The 22,300-nt window shown below is 38.4% G+C and overlaps 1 protein-coding gene across 3 annotated transcripts in view; it reads right to left on the bottom strand.

Annotated features, from left to right (window-relative positions):
• The window catches only part of SPHKAP (SPHK1 interactor, AKAP domain containing), a 53,363-nt gene that overhangs the window by 28,791 nt on the left and 2,272 nt on the right, over positions 1-22,300 (bottom strand). For all 3 annotated transcript variants that reach the window (XM_010282697.1, XM_010282682.1, XM_010282690.1), the window contains exon 2: positions 17,960-18,070. In XM_010282697.1, the coding sequence (XP_010280999.1) occupies positions 17,960-18,070 (111 nt within the window). The remainder of the gene's footprint in view (positions 1-17,959; positions 18,071-22,300) is intronic.

Raw genomic sequence — 22,300 nt, 5'->3', positions numbered from 1 at the left:
TTGTGAGATACTTATATATATATCTACACCCCCACCCCCAGCCCGTCTGTAAGGACCCCTAATTATTGACACCTCTGTTCTTTAAATTTGCACTTTCTCGAGTCTTGTAATCTAAATAGAGTTTAAAGTACCATTTATTTATTTTTAGAAATACAACAAAATAGCTATAAAATTATGATTTCTAAATAAATGTTCTAAAATGTCACATGAGATTACCCTTTAGCTAATAAACTCCCTCATAATTTTGGAAATCGTAGGAATTTTTCTAGCATCTAGGTTTGGTAGGACTTGTGTAAAACGATGCTGCTTGTGTGAATTTTTTGGGGAGGCTTTGTGGCTTTGGTCATTTCACCACAATCATTTACTAAAAGAAAACTTTCATAACTGACACCCGAGGCCAATGTGTCTGCACCTGTTAGTACAATTTCTACAATATAATTCTGATTTATGTGCTGGAAAACCACTATCAGGTTTTCACTGTGACTCAGGCTTTGAAGAGTAGTAGTCTCCCTACATTGCAGCTTGAGAAATTTGAGGTCTTAGGCAAATTCATTCTATTTTATGGGAATCTTGTTATCAATGATTCAGTGACTGCCTGAATGAATATGCACGTTGGGTGTAAAACTTACTTCACGGAAATGACTCTGCATCCATCAAGGCCAAAAGAAACATACAGCTTAATATTTCTATCCTTTGCTTGTCTCTTATTACCATTAAAAAGTTTATGTTTCTCTGTTATTGTTTAATTTACAGACTGGAGTCAAAAGTAGTTCTTGCCGCAGAATGAAAAGAAAGTATTATTGCTTGTGCAAAACTACAAAGTTAATGTACTTTTCTGTAAAACCTTATGTGCCTGCATCAGTCTTCTTAAATTACTTTTTTGCTAGGCCTTATTTATTTTTCTTTCTTTCTCTGCCCATTTAAATGTCAAGTAGAATCCCAGAGGACTACATAATATAACTGTGACAGTTAACAAAGCTGAGAAAAGTGATTTCAAGGTCAGTCTCAATAAAACAATGATAAATATAAACCAATAAACCATAATTTACCACCATTTAGCTTTTTTCAAGTTAATCTTGTCTTTTTCCATTTCCTGTATTTGAAAATTGTTGATATGGAAAAATTATGGTTCCATCAGACCATTGCAGGGGACGTTATTTTCAAGGAGGATTTGTTCCTGAGCAAAATAATAAGTATCAACTTGAGACTAGTTTGTGGGTTGCACAGAAGCCAGTCATGCTCCTTCCCCTTTTCCTACATCCTTTGATGTCTTGGTCAGCAGGGCAGGCTGATGCCTGCTACCCAAATATCAGCACAGTCTGGAACAATATGTCATTGACAAGGCTGCTCCAGAAAGACAAAGATAAAGCTTTAAAAAATTGTACTTCCAAATTTTAGACACTTCTAGGGAAAAGATGTCATAGAAATTTTTGAAACGTTCAGTTGTCAAAATGCCATGAAGTTTTAACTGTTGTGGTTAACTATAGGCCAGACTCTGCTAAATAACTGCACCAAAGAATAGAAAATATTTAATGGTTTGGAAAAATGAGCTATTTAACAATGAAACCGAAGTGAAAGACTTGATTCCCTGCAGTCCCAAATTCCAGTTGTCTTGGCAGTCTCTGTCCAGGCTGATCTTGGTAAGCCAAGAAATGTAACTACCTGTAGTCTACAAAGCCAAACAGATGCATTCTTTAATCTTATAAGCAACTGAAGCAGGGAATTATTATTATTTTGGATATATGGAGAAGAGAACATTGATAGTGCATTACTAAATGAATGTTCAGATTTCTGGGACAGGTGAGTATGTGCCTACTGTTTTTTTAACACACCTAGATAGTCTCATTTGGTACAGTGTTGCTCTAAACCACTATAAAAATAAATTATTTTCCCTGAAGACATTTGTATGTCATGTAGAAAGAAAAAAAGGAGATTAAAAAGTTACAAGTACTTAAATCCATTCTGCTTATCTGTGCATGTCAAACAGTTCTATGGTGCTCTACACGCATTTTCAGTACTTGAGAAAGAGACGAGGAAGTAAATGCTGCTAAGCATAATTTAAAAATGCAAATGATTTTGCTAAACAAAATACCAAGTGAAAATATTCCATAGCAGTGACTATGAGAGAATGATCGAACTCAAGTTCCACCTGCTCCAGGTCTCTGGGGTGTATGGATGAGCAGGTATTACCAAAGCATAAAGTATAATTATCAGATGGATCGAAAGAGTAAATTCTGCATTATACAACTAGATATAAGCTGTTAGATCAGAAGCTAAAGCAGCAATAGCTGGAAAAGTGTATTTGTTATTTTTAAATTGAGTAAGCTAGTTTTTTCTTACTTGCCTCTACTATTTAGTAATGTTTATCACTTCATTCTGATACCAAATGTTTTTTTTCCACCCCTTTTATAGTATAACATTAGTGTACATAATAGTTTAGACTATGTTTCTCATTTTCATACTGTCTTTCATACAGTGGGGCAGGTCTGCTATGTATTGCTGTATCCTGGGCTTAAGTGCCTTAGTTCTGGACTATAGTGGGGGAAGAAGGAATGGGGGGGTGGTACTTTGCAGGGCAGCAGACAAAATCAGCAGCTCCATAGTTGTCACACCTCTTGAAATATGCCTCCTGATAAATCTCTACTCAAAGCCTTCTGTGGAAAGGATTTCAGGACTGGATCCAGTGTATCAGAAACTATTGTCTCTAGGTTAAAAACAGGCCCCTTTGCTCCACTGGTTAGTGAGATCCTTCTGTAGTAAAAGCACACCATTCTGTAAGTTCTCTGTGCTTTTGAGAAAATGAGGTGGGAACTAAGGATGGAAACACACAGGTATAATGATGGGTTTTGACTGAACTCAGTTGTATAATAAATATGCATCAATATACACATTAAGAATAAAAATCAGGTTTGTAAAATCTAACTGATCAGGATAATGCCCTAAACTCTTCCTTCTCATCACCAAGCCTGCCCTGGCACCAGTGCTGCTGCTTTCTTCCTGGGTATAAGGTTAAATTTTTACACCAAGACCATCATGTTTTCTTCCCTCTGAAAAGGAATGCTTCATCCTTCCCCTAACAGTATTTGCATTCAGCAAATACAAAAGATCCAGCTACAGCTGACCAATGTTACTAGCAATAGAAATTACTGCTCTACAATGGATAGTTTGGTGACAAGTCTTCTTAGTTCCGTGCACTTTATTGTCAATGAGTCACCCTATAGAGATCTCTAGATTAAGTTAAAGTAAAAATAAAAAAAATCCACTTATTCTGTGACTGAACCATTTTGCTCTTTAGAGACTTTTTCCACATAAAATAAACTCTTATCAACTAACTAGTGGTTTCCACTGCAATTCAGAAGATAACATACCCTGTTCTGAACACTGAGTTCACAACACATGGCATAGCCTCTAAATTCAGCAATTCATAGTCTCTGAGTACATCCTTAAATATGACGTTACTTCAGTTACACAAAGGCCAATAAAGATAAGACATAAACTACTAGGAAACAGTAACATGAAAGCAGAAAAACAGAAATGGCAGTGCCAGGCTTGTCAGAGTCGAGGATTAGCCCAGAACAGCAGTGATGCCCTCTGCTGTGTCTGCTCTTAGTAGTATGCCTCAAACAAAAGGCTAATTGCTCAACTTCACCAGCTCAGTCTCTCTCTGTGGGCTTTCCTCCTGCTGTGGCTCACCAATCTCCCTTTTCATAATTTCTGACTAAAGTTCTATAATAAAGATAACGTATGGTTGCCAACGGCTTCAGTCATTTTAAACTAAACCTTTAGGGACTGACCTGTGTTTCTGCTGAAGGAGACTTGCATAGCGTCTGCTCATGGGTGCTTTACAAATTCCAGAGCAGCTCTGCCCCAGCTGTTACACAGGTTATAAACAGGTAGAGCTCTTAAGTGTCAAGATTACATGAAAAAGAAGAAATATTACACGTTCTTCTGCTTATGAAGTGGTCTGGAAAACAGGTGATTTTCTGATTGGCTATGTGAGTGCCGGGATTAGAAAAACCTGCTTACCTATGTATTAACATTTCAAGGTTGACTTTTCAGCATCCTGAGGTGTAAGCTCTGACTGACACTTTCGCTTCAGTAGAATGTTTATCAAGGTGTGGCTTTGTCTTGTTTCTCTGTTGTATAAGCAAGGTTTGAGTTCATACTCAGCTGGTGCACTTACAATCTCCCAGTTTCATCTATATTCATGAAACCTATAGGAACTTTGACCTCTGGCCTATTGTCAAATTAGATGGATATCATCCAGCAAGTTCAAAAGTGACTACAGATTGTCACATGGAGACTTTGACCACACGTGTACTCATGAGCTATGTCTTGATTGGAAATGAAGATCTAATCTCCAGCACACAGAGTAGTAGCTTTGTGTGGCATGTCAAGTACATCAGATACCAAAAGCCTCCAAACTGCAGAGGAGTCACAAGAAGAACACTGGTGGGGCAGAAGCAGCAGTTCTTCTTTCTCTTGCTGTCAGCACTGGTGACAATACAGTCTGTCTCCTTATCACAGCTACTCACCCTCCAGCCGTCTTTGTTCTTCTCACCTGCCTCCCACAGACCATCAGCACTTAAAATTTGACTTGAAAAAAGCTGAAGCCCAATGCTCAACTTCTGCTGATGGAGACTGTTGCTGTGGGAGGTTGTTTGACATGGCTCTGTCAAGGCACTGGACTCCTCTGTCTTTCTGTTTAAGCCTCTCAGAGCCATCAGAGAAGGCTCTGTTGCCAAAAGTGTCCCTGAAAGGAGTGGGCCTGTAGGTCCGTCTGCTTTTCCATAAGTAGGAGTTTACTCTGGTGCTGCCCTCTTTCTCTCTAACTATTTTTAGAGGACTGCTTTGTGTTAGCATCCATTAAAAAAAGTCTTCTACAATACCACCATCTCGGATCCAACAATTTTTTTGAAAATGAAATCATGAATCACCATGCCTACCATGCTTGCAGAATGTGTTGTTGTCACATTAAAAAGATTCTTCAAGTCAGTTAAATTGACATCTAAAATATATGCTCTCAAAACCCTAAATGCCACTGCATAATTAGAAAGAAAGCCTTAACTGAACTTTAAAATTTCCTTTTCCCCCCACTTCTATTTTATTTGCTGTCCACTCAACTTGCATTTGCTCTTTCATTGCTCTCAGTTGAGCCTGAAATTATTTCTGTTGGTAAACAGGCAACTAGAAACCATAATTATGCTTCTTTACTGAGGCTGTAATCCTAGGTATTCCCTTGATTCTGAAAAAAAAAATTTAATCAAACTAATTTAAATCTAATTCAACTAGTTTGTCAAACTATTTTTATGCATACAAATCCACAGCTGCTTTGGGACAATGTTTTTCATAATTACATGTAGTTTTTGACAGATCTAGGTCTTGCCCCCATTGAAGTCTGATTTCCAGAATCCAGTATGAAATAGTAAAGATAAATAATTTCCTCTCACAGAGTCCTTTAAGCACCTTTCAAGGAAAAAAAAAAAGGGGGGTGGGGAGGAGGTGTGGATCTGGAAGGACTTATCTTACCCAAATGCACAGTTTAAGAAGCAAGCTGGGAAATTCTCTAAACTGTTCATAATACATAAAGTGATTTTAACTGGGAAACATCATTTTGGTGGATTCGATACTGGTTCTTCCCAAATGCTTAGAAAAATATGACTCTACACACATTTGCATGCCATCAGTTAAAAAGAGCATGGAATATCTCAGTTTTAAACATCTTCTGCTGGAATCTGGAGGAGGTGACCACTGCATCAGAATTACTGAAACCATCCCTAATCCCTGTGTGTCAGGCAGAAGTACCTGTACTTCTGCATACTCACCCATTCTCACAAGCTCTGTATTCCTGGAGCCAGACCACACAGCTGCTGAAATCATGGATGTTTTTCTACTAAGTTAAATAATAGGAGACAGAAATACAGATCTTTCTGTCAGTTGGATTACTAGCTTTATCATTACCATTTTTAAGCTCTGCAGCTTAAAAAAAGTTGTTCATTACACATACTTATTCATATATGTGGCTGGAGAAAAACTATCTGAATAAGACTCTTGAGGGGTTTAGAACAAACTCCTTAAATAAAGCAAGAATCTCTTAGTTTTCAGTTTCTCGTATCTGAAATGACGAAGCTGGAAATTAAAAAAAATTTCTGGTCTGAACTTTCTTCTTCCCCTAGACAAGCTTCTGCCAGGACAATATCTGCTTTCTTCATGGATGCCTTAAACTTGTAGGTCCAGAGCAGTGGTGCAAATGGGACTGTGAGGCTCCCTGACATGCTTTCTGTGGCATCATCCCTAAGCTGGGTTGTATTACAGAAAGGGGTCTGGAAGCTCCCACAGTGATGATTAAAGTCAGGGCTTTTTTGGCTCCCCGTTTCTGTGCAGAAAAGCAATGAGATGAGAAAGCCTGGCATCCAGTTGAGGACTGGATTGGATCTTTTTGGAAAAGGAGCTGGAAACCTCAGCCTGAGCCAGTTTCCTGCAATACTGTCAGGAGTGGTGTTTTAGGTAGTTTCAGTAACACTATGTGATGTGGTTCCTGATTGTTCTCTGACTTACGGAGATACTTTGGGAAGGTAAGTGTCTCTACAGAACAGAAACCCCTATCCCTGCTTTTGCTCACCCTGGTACTTTTTCTTAGTGTAGCTAGGAAAAAAAAACCCTTTATGCTGAGACTGTGATGGTAAAATGGATGTTGTACGGACAGCTGTAGCAGATCTTTTAGTTCAAAGGGCACATGAATATACACTTTGTCTGTACAAGGTCCTGAGTTTTGGAGGAGAAGACACCTATGGCAAAACACTCGACTGCAGTTAGGTGAAACTTACAGTGGCAGTTAGACTTCATGCTGTGAATGCCAAGAGCACAAAAATATGCAGAAGAACTTCCAACCCTAGTACATTCTTGAAGTTCTCATACTGTTATTGGGCATGCATGTTTATCTGTGTAATAAACAACTGCTCACTTTACTTGATAAAAGCTCTATTGCTGCAGCCAGCAGCAGACTGAACTGGAATAGGGGCAATTACACAAGTTGCCTGGAGGGCAGGTGGTCTTTGCACTCCCTCAGGCCCAGTCACGAATTTCTTGGCTATTTAAAGATACAACTGTGCAGTCACACACACCCTAATGAAGAGGATATAAGGATTATCTGAAGTAGGAGCGTGCGTGTGTGGCTTTCTTGTGCATATAGTTTCATAATGCCTAACGTGTGATCTTCATTCAGCTTCCTTCTGGTTTTATACTATGCTGCTTTAAAACACCTTCATGCAGAGCAGTGAGGCTTGTGATGCCTATATTATAAAGCATGTAAAGGGAAAGACACTTTCCTATATTTTCTGGGCGGGGAGAGAGAGATCCCAACTGTTCACAAACTGCCAGCTAAAATTTGTTGAGTGTCAGGTAATATTCTATAGAGTGTTCTCCCACCTGTTTTTTTTGTCATTGCTATTTTTAGTCTCCTATTGCTCCACCTCTGAGTAGCTTTGGAAAACAAGCAGGATTTTGTTTCCTGAGTTACTATTGAATTGGCATGCTGTCATGGGATAGAAGAACATAACTGGGTAATTCCCACATGTTTCCCTTCCCTAAGCATAGACATAAATGCATACTGAAGAAAGATGTTTTATAAGGATTGACATCTCCTTTTTGTAGAGATCTCAGATATTTCAAAGAAATAAGGAAACTGAAAGTTACTAGTTGTTGCTTTTATGTTGCGGTTATTTGCTTTTAGATTACAATTTCCTTTCCCCCACTGAGTAAATTTTGGTGACTTATTTTCCCTGCCATTGGCTCTCATCACTTCTTTTTGGAGTCATTAACAGTTGTAACTAATATGCATAGCTCAACTTTTTGGTAGTCAGGAGACTGGGAATGGTAGAAAAGATGTAGCGCATTCCTCCACACATGGTACAATTTGATCCTTTATACTTGAATGGGTAAAGAGGCTCTTGAGTTCGAATATGTCTTATGTGAGGTATTTGGAAGAGCCTGATAGTCACTTAGAATAAAAAAGCATCTTCTGGAAGACAGAGCTAATTATCCATTATCATTTGGATGCAATGCTTGTCTCACATTAATTTCCACGCTTGCCAAAATGATTCTAGCAGAGGAACCAGCTGTAAAATGTAGAAATAAAAATATTAGTTTGGAAGTACTAGATATGCCACATAGCTGCTTGCAAAAGGATGTACACGAATGGAAATGTGAGGCAGCAGTATTACACAGGTGGGAGAATTTTCAAGCCATAACCCCAGAGTATGAAGCAGCTCAGGCACACCTTCTGCACTGTAATCTAAATAACTGAAAAGGATTCATGTCCGCTATCCCTCAGCTATATAGTGGTACCTTCCTTACCTCACCAAAGTGAGATCAGGCTACTGCAAACTACCAAAAAATCCATCCTTGTCAAAGTAGGACCATGGCACTCTGCCAACACTTTCTCTGCCCAGAACTTCAACAGGATGCAGGGCAGGTTGGGGAAACATCAACTTGAAGCCAAGTCTTGGCCTTCCCTTTGTTGTACGGTCCTTTGCATGATTAGAGAGTGACAATTTCCCTCTCTAGCTGTGAGCGGAGAAAGTCTTTTTTCCCCTTCTTGTCCTGTATTTTCATTAGGAGAGACACAAAAATTACATTACTCCTTTCAGATTCTATGTAAGAATCTATCCCATGAGCTGCACAACTGCTATCTAACATGCAGATGAGGTTTCCAACCACTCTCCTTGCAAGCTCTAATGGAGCATTTCCAAAATCAGACAACCCAGTATATACCATCTTCTGTGACTTGCTCCAGTTCACCTAAATAAGGTCCTGACATGGCTTTCCTGTGTCTCTCCAGCCCAGCCACAATTCTTTTTTAGGTATGCATTGTGTGTTGTCAGAAGGATGTGTTATACTGCTCTCCACCCAGCATTTTTAGCAGTAATGTACCTGAAATTTAGTCCTAATTACTCATCAGAAGGTACATATCTCAAATGACTTGATAGATTTATAGGTCTTGGTATTTTAGAGACTATCCCTATTTTAATGGCTGGACTGCATTAATGAATCATCCCGAGTCATCTCTTCATAATCCTCTGCTTCAAAACCAGCTGTGAATATTTTCTTCCCATTAAGGCTTATTCCTTTGGGTTTGATGTAATTAATTGTCACCTATGTCTTAAAGAAAATATGCCAATAAATATTTATGCCACATGTACCATCTGTTTTCTCTGATGCCCTCTTTATTTATGTTTAACAAATTTCTATAAGCCTCACACTGCAATTCACGTTAGAGGGAGCCTGTGTTTCTAACAGCAGCAAGCAGTTATAGATGTCCACTCTGGAGGTAGCACAGAAATCCCTTTTCTTGACAAAGCAGACCATGGAGGCACTGAGAATATGCCAGTGAAATGCTGAAGGGGATACTGCTGCAATACCATGCTTTATCCTCCTGGTGTTTATTTAAAGCTTTGTCAGAGTAAGGCTAAGCATCTGGTTCTCTTAAATACAGGTAGGAAAACACTGCTGTGTGAGTATCACAGCGGGACAGGAAAGAAGGTGGTAGATCTAGACAGAAGAGTGTCCATGTCTGAAGTTACAAGGAAAGAGAAGAAAATCAATTGTCAATCTTTCCCACCCTGAAATTCAGAGAGGCAGCTTTTGGCTGCTATATGAAATACATGTGTGGTACTGAAAATGTGGAAATACAACCATTTAAGGGCATACTTAATTTCTGCCTTAACATTAGCTCATATGTGAAGATATATTTTTCAAAGCCACGTATGTACAAGAGCAAAAAGCGAAACGTATTTTACAGATTATACAAGTAATCCTTTCAGTGGTCTTTTAAACTGATGCTCAGTCTGCCTGCACTGGGCTCCATAAGGCAGAGAGTAACTGTTGAAGAGGAGGTTTCTTGGTTCTCTGTGCAAGAGAGAGAGGGGCTCTCTGGAAGGTACAATTCCTTACCGCAGTAGCATGAACACCCACACATGCCTGAGAAAGGACTAAGACTCAGTGCCACAATTTAGCCTGCAGCTGTTGATTCCTGCTCCTTGTCAGCATATAATTAAGGTATCGTCAGGCTGAATAGGAAGATGGGACTTAAAACTAAAAATACCTCTAGTAATTATGGCTTAGATCTGGAAAGCAATGGATGGATTTTGATTTCTGAAAGAGACAATGCTGTTCTTGAAGATGGTTGAGTAATTACTGAGTGAAAGGTAAAATAAACACTCTTGTAATCCCCTGTCTATGTGACATACTGCTGAGGGTGTCCATGCAACCTCATGAGGGAGGGCAAACATCTTCGTATGTAAGTCTGTCTATTTTATGCACACAAATAGGGCTTTGCTGTGTTTACTAGGAAGTTGTTTCAGCTATGTATGGTCACTATTCAGGAACACACATATGGGCCTGATATATAAAAACACAACAAACAAAAAAACTTCCTATTGTTTTTCAAGATTGCACTTCCATACTTGGCTGTATAAAGAGCCTTGCTGACTACTACCAATCCTGGTGAGAAACATCCTCCTTTCTGAATTCCTGTAAGACTAGATCTCCACCCTTCAGTAAGGGCATGCTTTCATTCTTTGGAGAACATACTGGAGATAGGGGCCCTGATTAAGAGGTACAAAATGTCCCAGTGCTTAGATTTCAACACCCTGACCCAGTGTCCACACTATTGTTAGCAAGTTACCTGGAAGTAATTCTAGTATCAAAGTCTGATGTAAGATAAATCTGTATATTTTTATGTAAACATCTAAAGATACATAGTGTCAGATCTTTAAGAAAACTTAGGAGAAGAAGTGAATGAAAACTGCTTATAATCTACTTTAATTCAACTGAAAGCTACTTTCTTTTTTTCCCTCAAAATACACATTGACAAAGATTTTCCCTTTTGCATGTGTTATCAGTTTGAATTAATTTGTGGAAGCTGTTTCCTGGATGGTTTTGTTCCATCGTTTGAGTGAGCACTGGCATTTGTCTGACAATACAGTGAGATGATTCAAAGAAGAATTGGCCAGAAAAACTATTTTCTTAATTTCATAGTTACTTTTCTCTCTGAACTGACTTACTTCACATTTGTACAACTGCCAGGGTGGTAAAAAAGATGAAGTAGGGGCTGGAGGAGGAGGTGAGACCACAGAAGCCCTGATCTGACCAGCTCAAATTAGTGCATAATGGCATCCTTAACCTCCTCCAGAATCTGTTTAAAAGCTTGACGGCAAAACCACAATGCCATTGACAACGCTCTAGGTACCTGCTTAGGACAGCAAAGCTATGCAGTAGTAGGGTAAGCTGCCAGTTCTGAAAATCCAGCTGCTATGATGGCAAAAGGACATTCTTCATTATCTCAGTAAACAGGGAGGTCATAGACAACATGATCCACAATTACATCCCCTGTTTGCTTTCTTAACACGCTGTTTTATTTCTCATCAAGGCAACAGCCTTGCCACCCTTCACTAATATAAGCATTGCTTCCTTTCCTTGAGATGCTAATGTCTGTCTCCTAGACTGGATATGTTCTGTACTCAACTAACCAGCTAACAACCCCAAGCTGCAATTCTTCCTCCTCCTGTGCTGTGGATGGATTAGGGTTCTTCCACATGACATAAGCCCACCCAGTTGCTGGTTACTGTCTCCACCATCCTCACTTCCCTAGTTGTCCTCCAGTGTCCTTTGTGCTGCCACCAGCACTCATCAGACCACTTGGAGAAAAAGTGCAAATGGCACGGGGTCAGACAAAAGCAGCCAACAATTAAATGAGAGGGTACTTTAGCAAGACTGAATTTGACCGAAGTTTGGGCTGCTGTCCTTCCCCTTTCTCTCCACTCTGGCCATGTGTTCCTGCTGCTCCCTTGGGCTGGATCTAACCAATATACAACTGTGTACATCTGTGCGTACAGCCTACATTATATGCATACTTGTATGGAGTATTCTGGTGTAAGCATTTATGTTGTTACAGAGTAGGAGTACTTGCAAGCAGAAAAGTTGCTGGACTATTTCAAGAATGTTTCAAATCTTTAAACCCTTTATTGAAACTGTTCAAAATCTGCAAAGCCAGATTTATTTCAGCTATAAGGAGACATAAAATGATTTTTAAATGAATTTTAGAGTCCTTGACACATCTTGATTCTTTAAAAAGCTATATCTTGTTATGCTAAAGTAAGACATGAGCACTGTTTTTTATTCCTTTGTTTTAATTGCAAAGCAGAGGTTTTCCACCTTTCATATCTATCACTGCCATTTAATGGTGTAAAGCTTGTGTTTCTACTTCTCCAGGATACTTGACAAAAAGTTTGCAGCATTTCTGCCAAAGTCTGGAAATCCCATTACCCTTCACACGGGGGTACACTGCTTGGGAAGGGAACGGTGTATTTTCCTAGATCAGTGGCTCTCAAGTGCAATTCCTTGTTAGGCTTTTTGGAGCAGGAAGGCCTGCTTCACAGCCTCCATGTTGGGACAAGATGGTCATGTGAAGAGGGAGAGGGCATGATGTTGCATTTTGTGGGGAGATTATTGGAGACTGGGTCCATTTTGAGAGAAAATCTTCTTTCAGTGCAAATATAATTCTAATGGTTTTTCTACCTGTTGCTGTTCTAGAGTGTGAAAGTCCAGAGAATTTCTGGAAAATTCACTGGTATGATTTATGCAACTTGAGGTAAATGAATGCCAAATATCTTGCAGAACTATAATACCATCTTTTTTTTTTTTTGTTTTGTTTTGTATCCTACTTTTTTCTAAACTACTCTTTTCACAAAGAATTCATAAAAAACAATTAAGATACATCTTTAGCAGTGTGGCAATACCACCTTAAGCATGCTGATGCTTACTGCACAGGCATTAAAAAGAAAAAAGTAAAATCTTAGGAACTGCTGAGAAGAATGATAAATGACTTTTCTGTGTGTAAGATCAAGACTTTACACTTAGGGGAGTCCAATGCTAGAAGAAACTATAAATCATGTAATTAAAGAAGAATTTAAACTTCTTAACTTGCACTAACATAAGGGAACCACAAATGATCAGCACTGGTAATTAAATAATCTAGATCTTTGGAGGGAAAGTAGGGACAAAGTATCTACCTTTTTTTTTTCAATAAGGTTTGCTTAAAAACATGTCCAAAACAGGGAACATTTGGTGTAGGTCCAGCGAAAGATAGTTGGCAATAATGGAGTGGACAAAGATACATATACTTACGTGAAACTCCATTTATTATGTGAGGTCTCTCCATGGGGTAATAAGAATGTCACATTACAGATATTTTAATTACATTTATAAGTCACTATCTTATGAATGATTATGTCTTATGAATCCATGTATTTTATTCTATTAGGTGGATTTTGATTAAGTTCTCATTCAGTGGAAACAAACAAAACAAGACTTCCATAATTAAATTACCTCTAAAATTTATACTATCTAATTATGATAGCACTAAACTATGTATTATAATCTGCAGCAGTAAACTGCTGCTAAACAGTATCATTGTTAATTGAACTAAGTTTAGTTTGATGTTTATCAATTACTCAAGTATTCTCTAAAGAGGAAAAAGACATTCATAACATCAGTGTAGAAGTTGTTGTTTTTTGAGGGAGTTTAACCTTTTTTAGCAGACAGCATGGGAAAATCAGATAGGGTCATCTGAAATAGGGATAGTAGCACATTTCAGTCCAGGGATGTTTTAAAGACAGCTGGTAGGATGTTTTATTCCAATACAGAAATTAAGACAAACAGTGCTACTACCTAGGATTTACCTTCACTCTCTCTCACTGTGCCTTCACTTCAAGCACACAGAATTTCTCTCAGCTACCCCTTCCTGACTAGCCTCTGCGGGAACTCTCCCTAGAAAGCCCTGATAACCTAAGACAGTTAGCCCTGTCCCCCTGGACTCAATTCCAGTGTATCTAATCTGACTTCCTAAATGTAAACACAGAGAATTGGACAAAAATAGTATATACAGAAAGTAGAAAAGGAAAGTTAGGACAAGACAATATTTCAAACTCTGTTGACATCATACTCACTTATTATACATATAACACTTTTTTTCACAGACAACTCACCAACATACCACTCGACATAAGAACGGAGAACAGACACCACATCTCGCTATTGTTTCTCCCTGTGATTTCTGTTGTTCATCCTTGCAGATGATGGGGAACATTGGATTAAATATGGACACAGTAGCATTTTTTCTATTATGGCAGGGTACCAGAATTTGAAATAACAGTTTTCAGAGCTCGGGAGAAGATTTCCAACTTAAGCAAATATGAAATACTATTCCTCTAACACAATCTATTATTTTCATATAATTAACCAGTTTGGAAATGAATGGACTGTTATATGTACTAAAATGCCTGTTCCACTCAAAAAAAAATTCTCTCTTTGAAAAAGCAGTCTGCTATAACCGAGTTAAATGTTTAGTGTTTTAATAAATCAATGTTAGTATACTCAGTGAGCATATGTAGGACAGGCATGAGTCTATTTTTACTGGTACTAGCTGTGCTAATCTCTAATGGGACATAATGAATATAACATTTATGAAAGCTATGTTCATATGGTCTTGTTGCGTTTATAGTTACAGTAAGATTAGACCCCTTATCACTAAACTTGAACTCTTCACATGAAAACTGAACACTATAGCTAGATGTATTATGAGCTATCTTCGGGAAAAGCAGCCATTAATGGTACGGTACATTTGAGATTTCTTTTTTCCCTTCTGCAAACCTAATGACAACTTTCAGAGACAGTTTGGTTAAAACATCTCTGGCACCATTGGCAACAGCAATTTATAAAATCGTCCATGTGAAAGAGAAGATAGAACATACATTCTGCTAAGGGCAGTCTGGTTTGCTTGCTAATTGAGAAGCTGGGGAAACTATTCCATGTTCATATCCTTCTTCCTCCCTCATTCCTGCAGCTTCTGCTTGTTTAGTGTCAGTCAGTGGAAAGGACTCAGAATGAAATGCTTTGCAGGTTCCAAGTATGGTACTGAAGTAATGCTTAATCTTTGCAGTGATTAAGTATTCCCTGTTCCCTGGTTTGCTCATGTACTGTGCACAGCCAAGTGAACCACCCATGTATCTAAGGTGGGGAGTGCAATTCTTGGGAAAAAAAAAAGGTGCTTGCACTCTGATCCACACATCAGATTTGACTATTAATGTTAAAGTTTTCTAGTTTACTGCTTGTATTTACATTAGTTGTGCAACTTTTTAGGCACCCAAATTAAAATTCGGTACTCTACTACCATTCAGAATAAATTAACCAGGAATACAAACAAAACTTCAGTTCGACTCATAACAGTTTATGCGTAACTATTTAACAGTAACTCAAAAGCATAACTTCTGGGTACAGATGAAGAACTAAGCTTCCAGACCACCAAATACCATTTCTCTTGATGTGAACAGTAATGTTCCAAAATAATATTTAACTTCTTAGCTTCTAAATTAATGCTCTCTATGTATGATATTTTAATTTTACTCAATATATAATTGTACATTCCACTTCAGTCTTATTAATACAAAATTCTTTCAATATAATCTCTTTTCTTCTATAGTGATAACTGCAGAATCAACTAGGTACTAAAATTTTGCTTTGAAAATTGTGAACCTTTGTGTGTGTGTAGTGAGTTTCTGTGTTCAGAAAGCCGTACAGGAAAAGCTGACTGTCCTATATGTGCACTATGCAAGGAGTAGGCAGTGGGAGAAGATGACTTGGCAGACCTTTTTTCAAAGCATATCCTAATATTCCCTTCATGTAAGAGCGGGGTCAGTCAGTCTTGTAGTTTAGGATGGCATTAGGAACTAATAAGGGCATTAGGCATTAGGAGCAGTTCTGTATCCTTGACGCCTCATGGAGCACCTTTGCCCACCCTCTGCCTACAAGCAGAACTACAGCATCACACTATAGTAACACAAGCTGTTTTCTTAGGAAAGAGCCAGCTTTGTCTTGTTTGTCTTTGACAGAGGGGATTAAAAAAAAATTATCACCTTGCATGACTTTGCCAGGGAAAATTTTGGGCATTCAACATGTGAGATTTGGGTCTGCAACTTGCTGAAATCCCTTATCTCAGAATCTCCTTTTGAGATTTTAATGAAAAGTCATTTCAGTACTTCTGTCTCTTCTCACATCTGCAAAATGGCTAATGTAATGCTTAGTTTCCTTACAAGGTGACTGATCAGGGCTAGATAAAACCTGACCTGTGCTTTCAAGAGGAAAACTGTGTATCAAGCAGCTATACTGGGTATTTTTAAATCAAACCTTAGCGTAGTCTTGCTTTAACAAGCTATCTTTTCTCAGTATCTCCACCCTATCATAGATAAATACAATTTCCTATAAGATTCAAAGAAACATGAAGAATAAAGTCAAAGCTCAACATATCAAAAAGAAAGTCATAATTCATTTTTATATTATTATTTGGCATAACAATTTCCTCTGAGAAAATAAGCCTTTTTTTAGGATATGAAATACTGAATAGTAAACACAAATGACTGTGGTCAATGTTTTTTGCATTAAAAACAATCCTTTCCTACATCAAACAACAAGGATACCACAGATTACCTGCCTGATGACCCCATTCTGGTTAAGAATGTATTTGGGATACTGTTCATGTGACAGCATTTCAGCTGCAATTGAGCAATGTTTGTACATCTTAACACTGTGACCCTTTTGCTTGGGAGAATACATGCAGAATGCTCAAAGAGCAGGAAACTGCTGTCTGTCTAGTTTTGGGAGTCTAGGAAATGAGTACCACTAAACCATACTCCTTAATATCCCCTTCCTTATTTCACCCAGCATCATCCAAAATAGACACAGGAGTCTGTTTAGTCTCTCAGCTTACACCTCGTATGGTTGTTTATTAGCACACTTTGATTAGGTTGTGTGTTTTGCTCACTCTGTCCTGTGGAAATTGGTACTCCAGTGGACAGCATGACAGTGAATTGAGCCCTATAACCCTTTGACCATATTCCCAACTTTTAACTGCTGCAATTACACTGTTGTATCACTGCTGCTGTTCTCAAGCATGCTGCATCCCCCCCAGGCAAGACACAAAGCCTCCAGTCATCGCCACCATGGGATGGAGATTCAGTTTCTTGACAATAGGTGTCTGGCTTCATCAGCTAGAGCTGAAATGTCCATGTCCTTGAGGGAGTCCCAGCAGAGTCCAGAAAGCCTTCACCTGGCTTTAGGTTGTGTGCAGCACAAGCAGTGCTGGAAACCTTTCATCTGAGATAAACCTGCTCTTTTCTAAAGCCCTTGTTGGCTCACTGAGGCCAGGGAGTAGCAATCAAATGGGATTCTGAGTAAGGATCAGCTCACCCGAGTTCTTCATCAAATAAAAGAACTATTACAATCATAGCAATGTACTTCCATCCAGTTTCATGTAGATAGTGTGTAAAGCAACAGAACAACTTCGTTTCTTCACATATGCTCTTAACCAAAAGCTGTTCTTAATTGCATTATAACCCACAAGTGAGATTTAAATTTCATTTCAAATGTAAAATAATTCTCCTTGAGTTCTTTAGCAGCTTCTCCTCATGTAATGTGGAAAGAGTTTTCTCTTTAATTGTATCTCTATGCCTTCAGGAACATTGAGCAGCCTTTTAAACATCTGCTGTTTCCAACCTGCCGGTTAACAAGTTACGGTTTGGAATAATTTTCTCTTTGGCTTATTTTTCTCTCTTATCAGTTGCAGATTATGAACATAAAAAAATATGGAGGGCCACAAAATCTGAAGGTCAAATGTGGGGAAATCTCTGCAGTAATCTTTATTAATGTGCTCTGTATAAAAATCTGTATGCATGTTTGCTTTTAACAGGAAGCTGGAAATTACAGAACCTATAGACAAATTGCTATAATTTCAGTATCAGTTAGTCATTGACTTTTTTTAATTTAACATGTACTGTGGTTGGCCCCACACCTACCCAAATAACTCTCAATGGACCTTTCCCCAGAGGAGATTACAGTGAATACTTACTGAGGCACAGTTGCTTTCTGACTTGTCTTCCAGAAAGCCAATTTGGCATGGTGTCCTCTGATTCTGCAGCCAGTAGTCTGTTGATTCGAGCAGACTGTTACTGCAGAGAATCTGTTAAAATAGTTAAAAATAGTTAAAATAATGAAAAAAATTTACTCAGTCCTACTGTGTTTTGGGGGCCTGGACCCTATTGTTGTAACTCAAAGGAAATCTCGCCTACAAAATTTTGGACGGGCAAGACTGGGAGCCCTGTTCCTTTTGGACCTGTCCAGTTAATGCACCTTAGATCAAGTGATTTATATATCCACTGAAGTATTAGACTATTTTCTTTCAGAACTGAAAGTCCTTGGAGATACTGGAAGGAGATGCCTAAACCTGACGTTTTTATTGAAAAATATTGCTAGGAGTTTTGATCTGTGTTGAAGTGATAAACATAGATGTTGGGAAAACTAATTATTTAATTATACCAGAGTACACAAACTTGCAGCCTTTATGATTTACTGTATCTCTCTCAACAATAGATCAGTGCTATTCATTCTACCAGCAGCCTCATTTCTGCAACTGCCTAGGCTACAAACTCTTTCTTCATTTTTCTGCTTTCTGAGAAGCTGAAGTACTTAAGACCTGCTGTAATGAGTACTGAGATCAGTCGGTACCCTGAGACCAAAGCTTTGCATTTAATCTTTCTGGGTGGACTCAGTCCTACAGCTTATGCCATAAGCTTTGCCCAAACAAAAACAAAATGGGCTACAGATATCTGTAGACTTTAAAGAGGCAAAGCCAGTTTTGCAAGTCTGATGCTTAGATTGAACTGAATTCATTACTTGCTGCCTCTGTACCAATATTCTTCCATGAAAAAGAGGGACCCTTAGTATTTTTAAAACAACTAGGTAAGAGCAGGAAGAGAATAGCTGCAACAATGATGATACTTATAAAATATTTTATATGGCTTATTGTCTTCTCTAGGCTGCAACATTAAGTATGTTTGTGAAATGGATGTATATTTTATTTGTATTTCTCACAATTCTTACATTACATGGAAATGGTCTGTACTCTAGCTCTTTAGCCTTTTATTTTAATAATGATATTTTAAAATATAAAATTGTAGCTCTACCTGGAAAAAAAAAAATCTATCCACGGTACCTTACTGCATGTTTTGCATTGACACACCTTTGTCCTGCTTCAGGAACACTTGATCTGTAAGCCTAGATCCCTTCCTTAGGAAGAGAAGTGAGAAGAGCTTGTGAGGCCTCTACATTTCTCAGGCAAGATGAATGACTGTGGAAAGCTGATCTGGCCAGCTGACACAATTTTCTAATGCTCAGGGGAAATCCAGAATTAAGCTTACCAACACACACAGACTAACACCCACTCTAATTTTTGTCTTTCTGGCAGAAAGCCAGTTAGATAGTTAATACATGCACTACCTGTATTATTCTATATGGATTTCTGAGTAAAAGTCAGCAGAAGATGGATGAGGAGGTAATGGGGAACACCACAGTCTGTAAGTTTGGCCTGCTTCAGTGCCCTCCTTTGGTGCCCTCCAGAAAGGTTTTGCACCTTTGTAGTGGCTGTTTCTCAGTACTCCAGCCCTGCTATATGGGATTTCTTCCAAAGAGCTTCTGAATACAAATTTAGGGTTCACGAAATACTCAGTAAAAGCACTGTGCCCAAAGACTTTGTTCTGAGAATGACAAAGGCTCACGAAAGCTTCACATCAACACCATTCTCTTCTTGGGGGCTGCTAGCTAATCTTCTTTACCAGTTGAATGACTCTGCAGTGTCCCAGTGCAAAAAGATGCCTGCCACCATAACTAGATCTGAGACTAGATGGGGAAAATAATATATTTCATATCCCAAAGAAACAATTTCCTGATAGTGTTATGAACTGATTTTTTTTATTTTTTTTTAAGAAATGTTTTCAAATGTGGAAATACTGAACCATTATAAACTAATTGATAAAATCTAGAATCGACCATTTTTGTGCTCTTTTCTGAAAATTACCATTCTCTGAAGTTTTTATGAAGACATAAAGGATTGAACATATACATACATGCACACACGCATACATATATATCTACATATATATATGACTTCAGATTTCAGCTGATTCTAGATCTTCTTATCCTCAAGGGTTGATGTTCTAATTACATGTTAAGACATAATTTTGCATACATAGGAAACAGTTCTCTTTAGCTCAAATAGCTTTTCCTGTAACAAGCAGCCTTGTTTCATTTCCTTAAAAATCACAGTGAATTTGTCTTCAGCCTTAATCACTTCAGATCTTTCTTTCCCAAATCTCAGACAGTTTCTGAGAAACCAGAATAGGCAGAAATTATCATGCAGAAACAAGCTTCAGAAATCCTTGGTACTATTTTTTTGTCTCATAAGGACTTGGTGTGCACACCCAACATTTCAGAACAGCTAGATCATAGCAGATGTATACTGTAGGTGATAAACCCATGAAATGAGTTGGGCAGTCCAAACTTCACCTAGTTTTCTTCCTGTGGGATGTTAAATGACCCTTGTTAGCTCTATCTTTCTTTTGGAGGATGTTTTTATCAGGAAGCAAATACTGGCAAAGCACCAACAGAAGAAATAACTCTCCTGAACAAATGTTTCATTCAGGTCAAGTCATAGCTGCCAAGCTTGGGTCACTCCAGGATGGTTGCCAAAAAGTTGCAAGGTTTTATAGTACATTTAATTTTTGTATGCAGCTTTTCATAATAGACTTTGAAGTCAAGAGTTTAAATTATTACACAGAAGTTTTGGACAGCATGTGATTTTTAAGTAACCTCAAGGATATGAACAACATTAGTAGGATGATATTTTCCCTGGGCCAGATTCTGCTCTCATGTGTGCATAAGTAGTTCTGCACGTGCACTTGAGAATGCAGCCAGAAATGTGAAGAAGGGTGCAATAGGCATAACATTTTTCCTACTGGAGTTTGGAGAAAATTATTTGCAGCAATTTGAATTTGAAGAAGTCAGGTGAGAAAAACAAAACTAGATACACTTGAGTCCACGCAGCAGAAGCTGACAGAGGTCAGCAATCTAAGGAATACAGGTTGGCCCAAAGTCATCTGGAAAGCTTCCAGAAATTGCTCAGAAAATAGCGCCGTGGGAAAGGGAGTCATGCAGGAACATGTGGGAGAGGCCTCCTTGCATATGGTCTAGTTTTACAAATATCTATCTGAATGGTGTTCAGGAGATGGTGACATTTGAGTAAGCAGTGGCAGGAATGAGGGGTAAACTTTGGATGAGTTTAAACTCTACCTTATGAAATGCAAGTTTCTGCATTAGGGCCATTACAGACATGTTATTGCTCAGAACCTTCCCATTAGTACTTCTTTGGAGGAAGGATAATTTGGGCCACCCCGCAATGCTGATCACAGTAGGGTTACACACACTTGCTATGCAAAAACGCATATATAGAAGCCATGTGAACTTTTGTGCATATTGCTTTGGTAACTGACAGCAATATTATCACTGTCAAAGACAAATGTACAGTAAGAGTGGAAGTAATACTTCTTACAGCATCTCACTGTTGTAAGGCAATTCTCCCTGCTAACTAGGTGCATGTGTTTTATATAAAGTGAGAGTTGGCATATGTATTAAAACTTGCTGGGATATATTCATGCTTTTAAAGGAATATACTGAAGTCCTTATAGTAAATATATGACTGCAATGATCAGAAGTGTATAAGCTTGAAGGAGCTGGCCTAAATTAACAGGGCTAATTAATTAATCAAATGCAATGTGAGAACTGGTATTCCTCAGAGATGTAACACTACCAGTACATTCTGATTGCCATTTTTGCATTTAAGCATATTTCCAAAATATACCGAGCTGCTCTATACCAAAGGATAAGAAACCTAAACCTGTACTACTACATCTGTCAGTCAGCATCCTTCTTTTATGTAGCCTGCACTTTTAAGGCAAAAAGTATCACTTGCCAAAATTTCCTCCTCCTATCTTGTACTTCATTCTTACCTAATTGAGACAAGTTCTGGGCCAATCTCACTGACATACATTGTTAGCAATTTTGCTGAATTCAGCGAGGTTGCTTCTGATTTGCAATGGTACAACTGAAAGCACAACTTGATTCATTGACCATATTTATGTGTAACAGCTGCACACACTATACTGCTGTATATCTGGTTCAGAGCAGGATCATCACACTCAGAAAATAATTCAGGATTAATTTGCATCATGCACTAAATGTGAAATCAGCAGTAATTCATGGTTCCTAAAAAAAAAGTTTTCCACTCTCATCTAGAGACTCAGCCGTCAGCATTACTCAGTGTGTTGTGAATCAATGAACCAAATCAGCCTCTAGCAGA

Source organism: Phaethon lepturus, unplaced genomic scaffold (genome assembly GCF_000687285.1).
Source record: "Phaethon lepturus isolate BGI_N335 unplaced genomic scaffold, ASM68728v1 scaffold5870, whole genome shotgun sequence".
NCBI classification, from domain to species: Eukaryota; Metazoa; Chordata; class Aves; order Phaethontiformes; family Phaethontidae; genus Phaethon; species Phaethon lepturus.
Note: the sequence above shows the minus strand (reverse complement) of the source record. Positions and strands in the feature narration are given on the sequence as shown.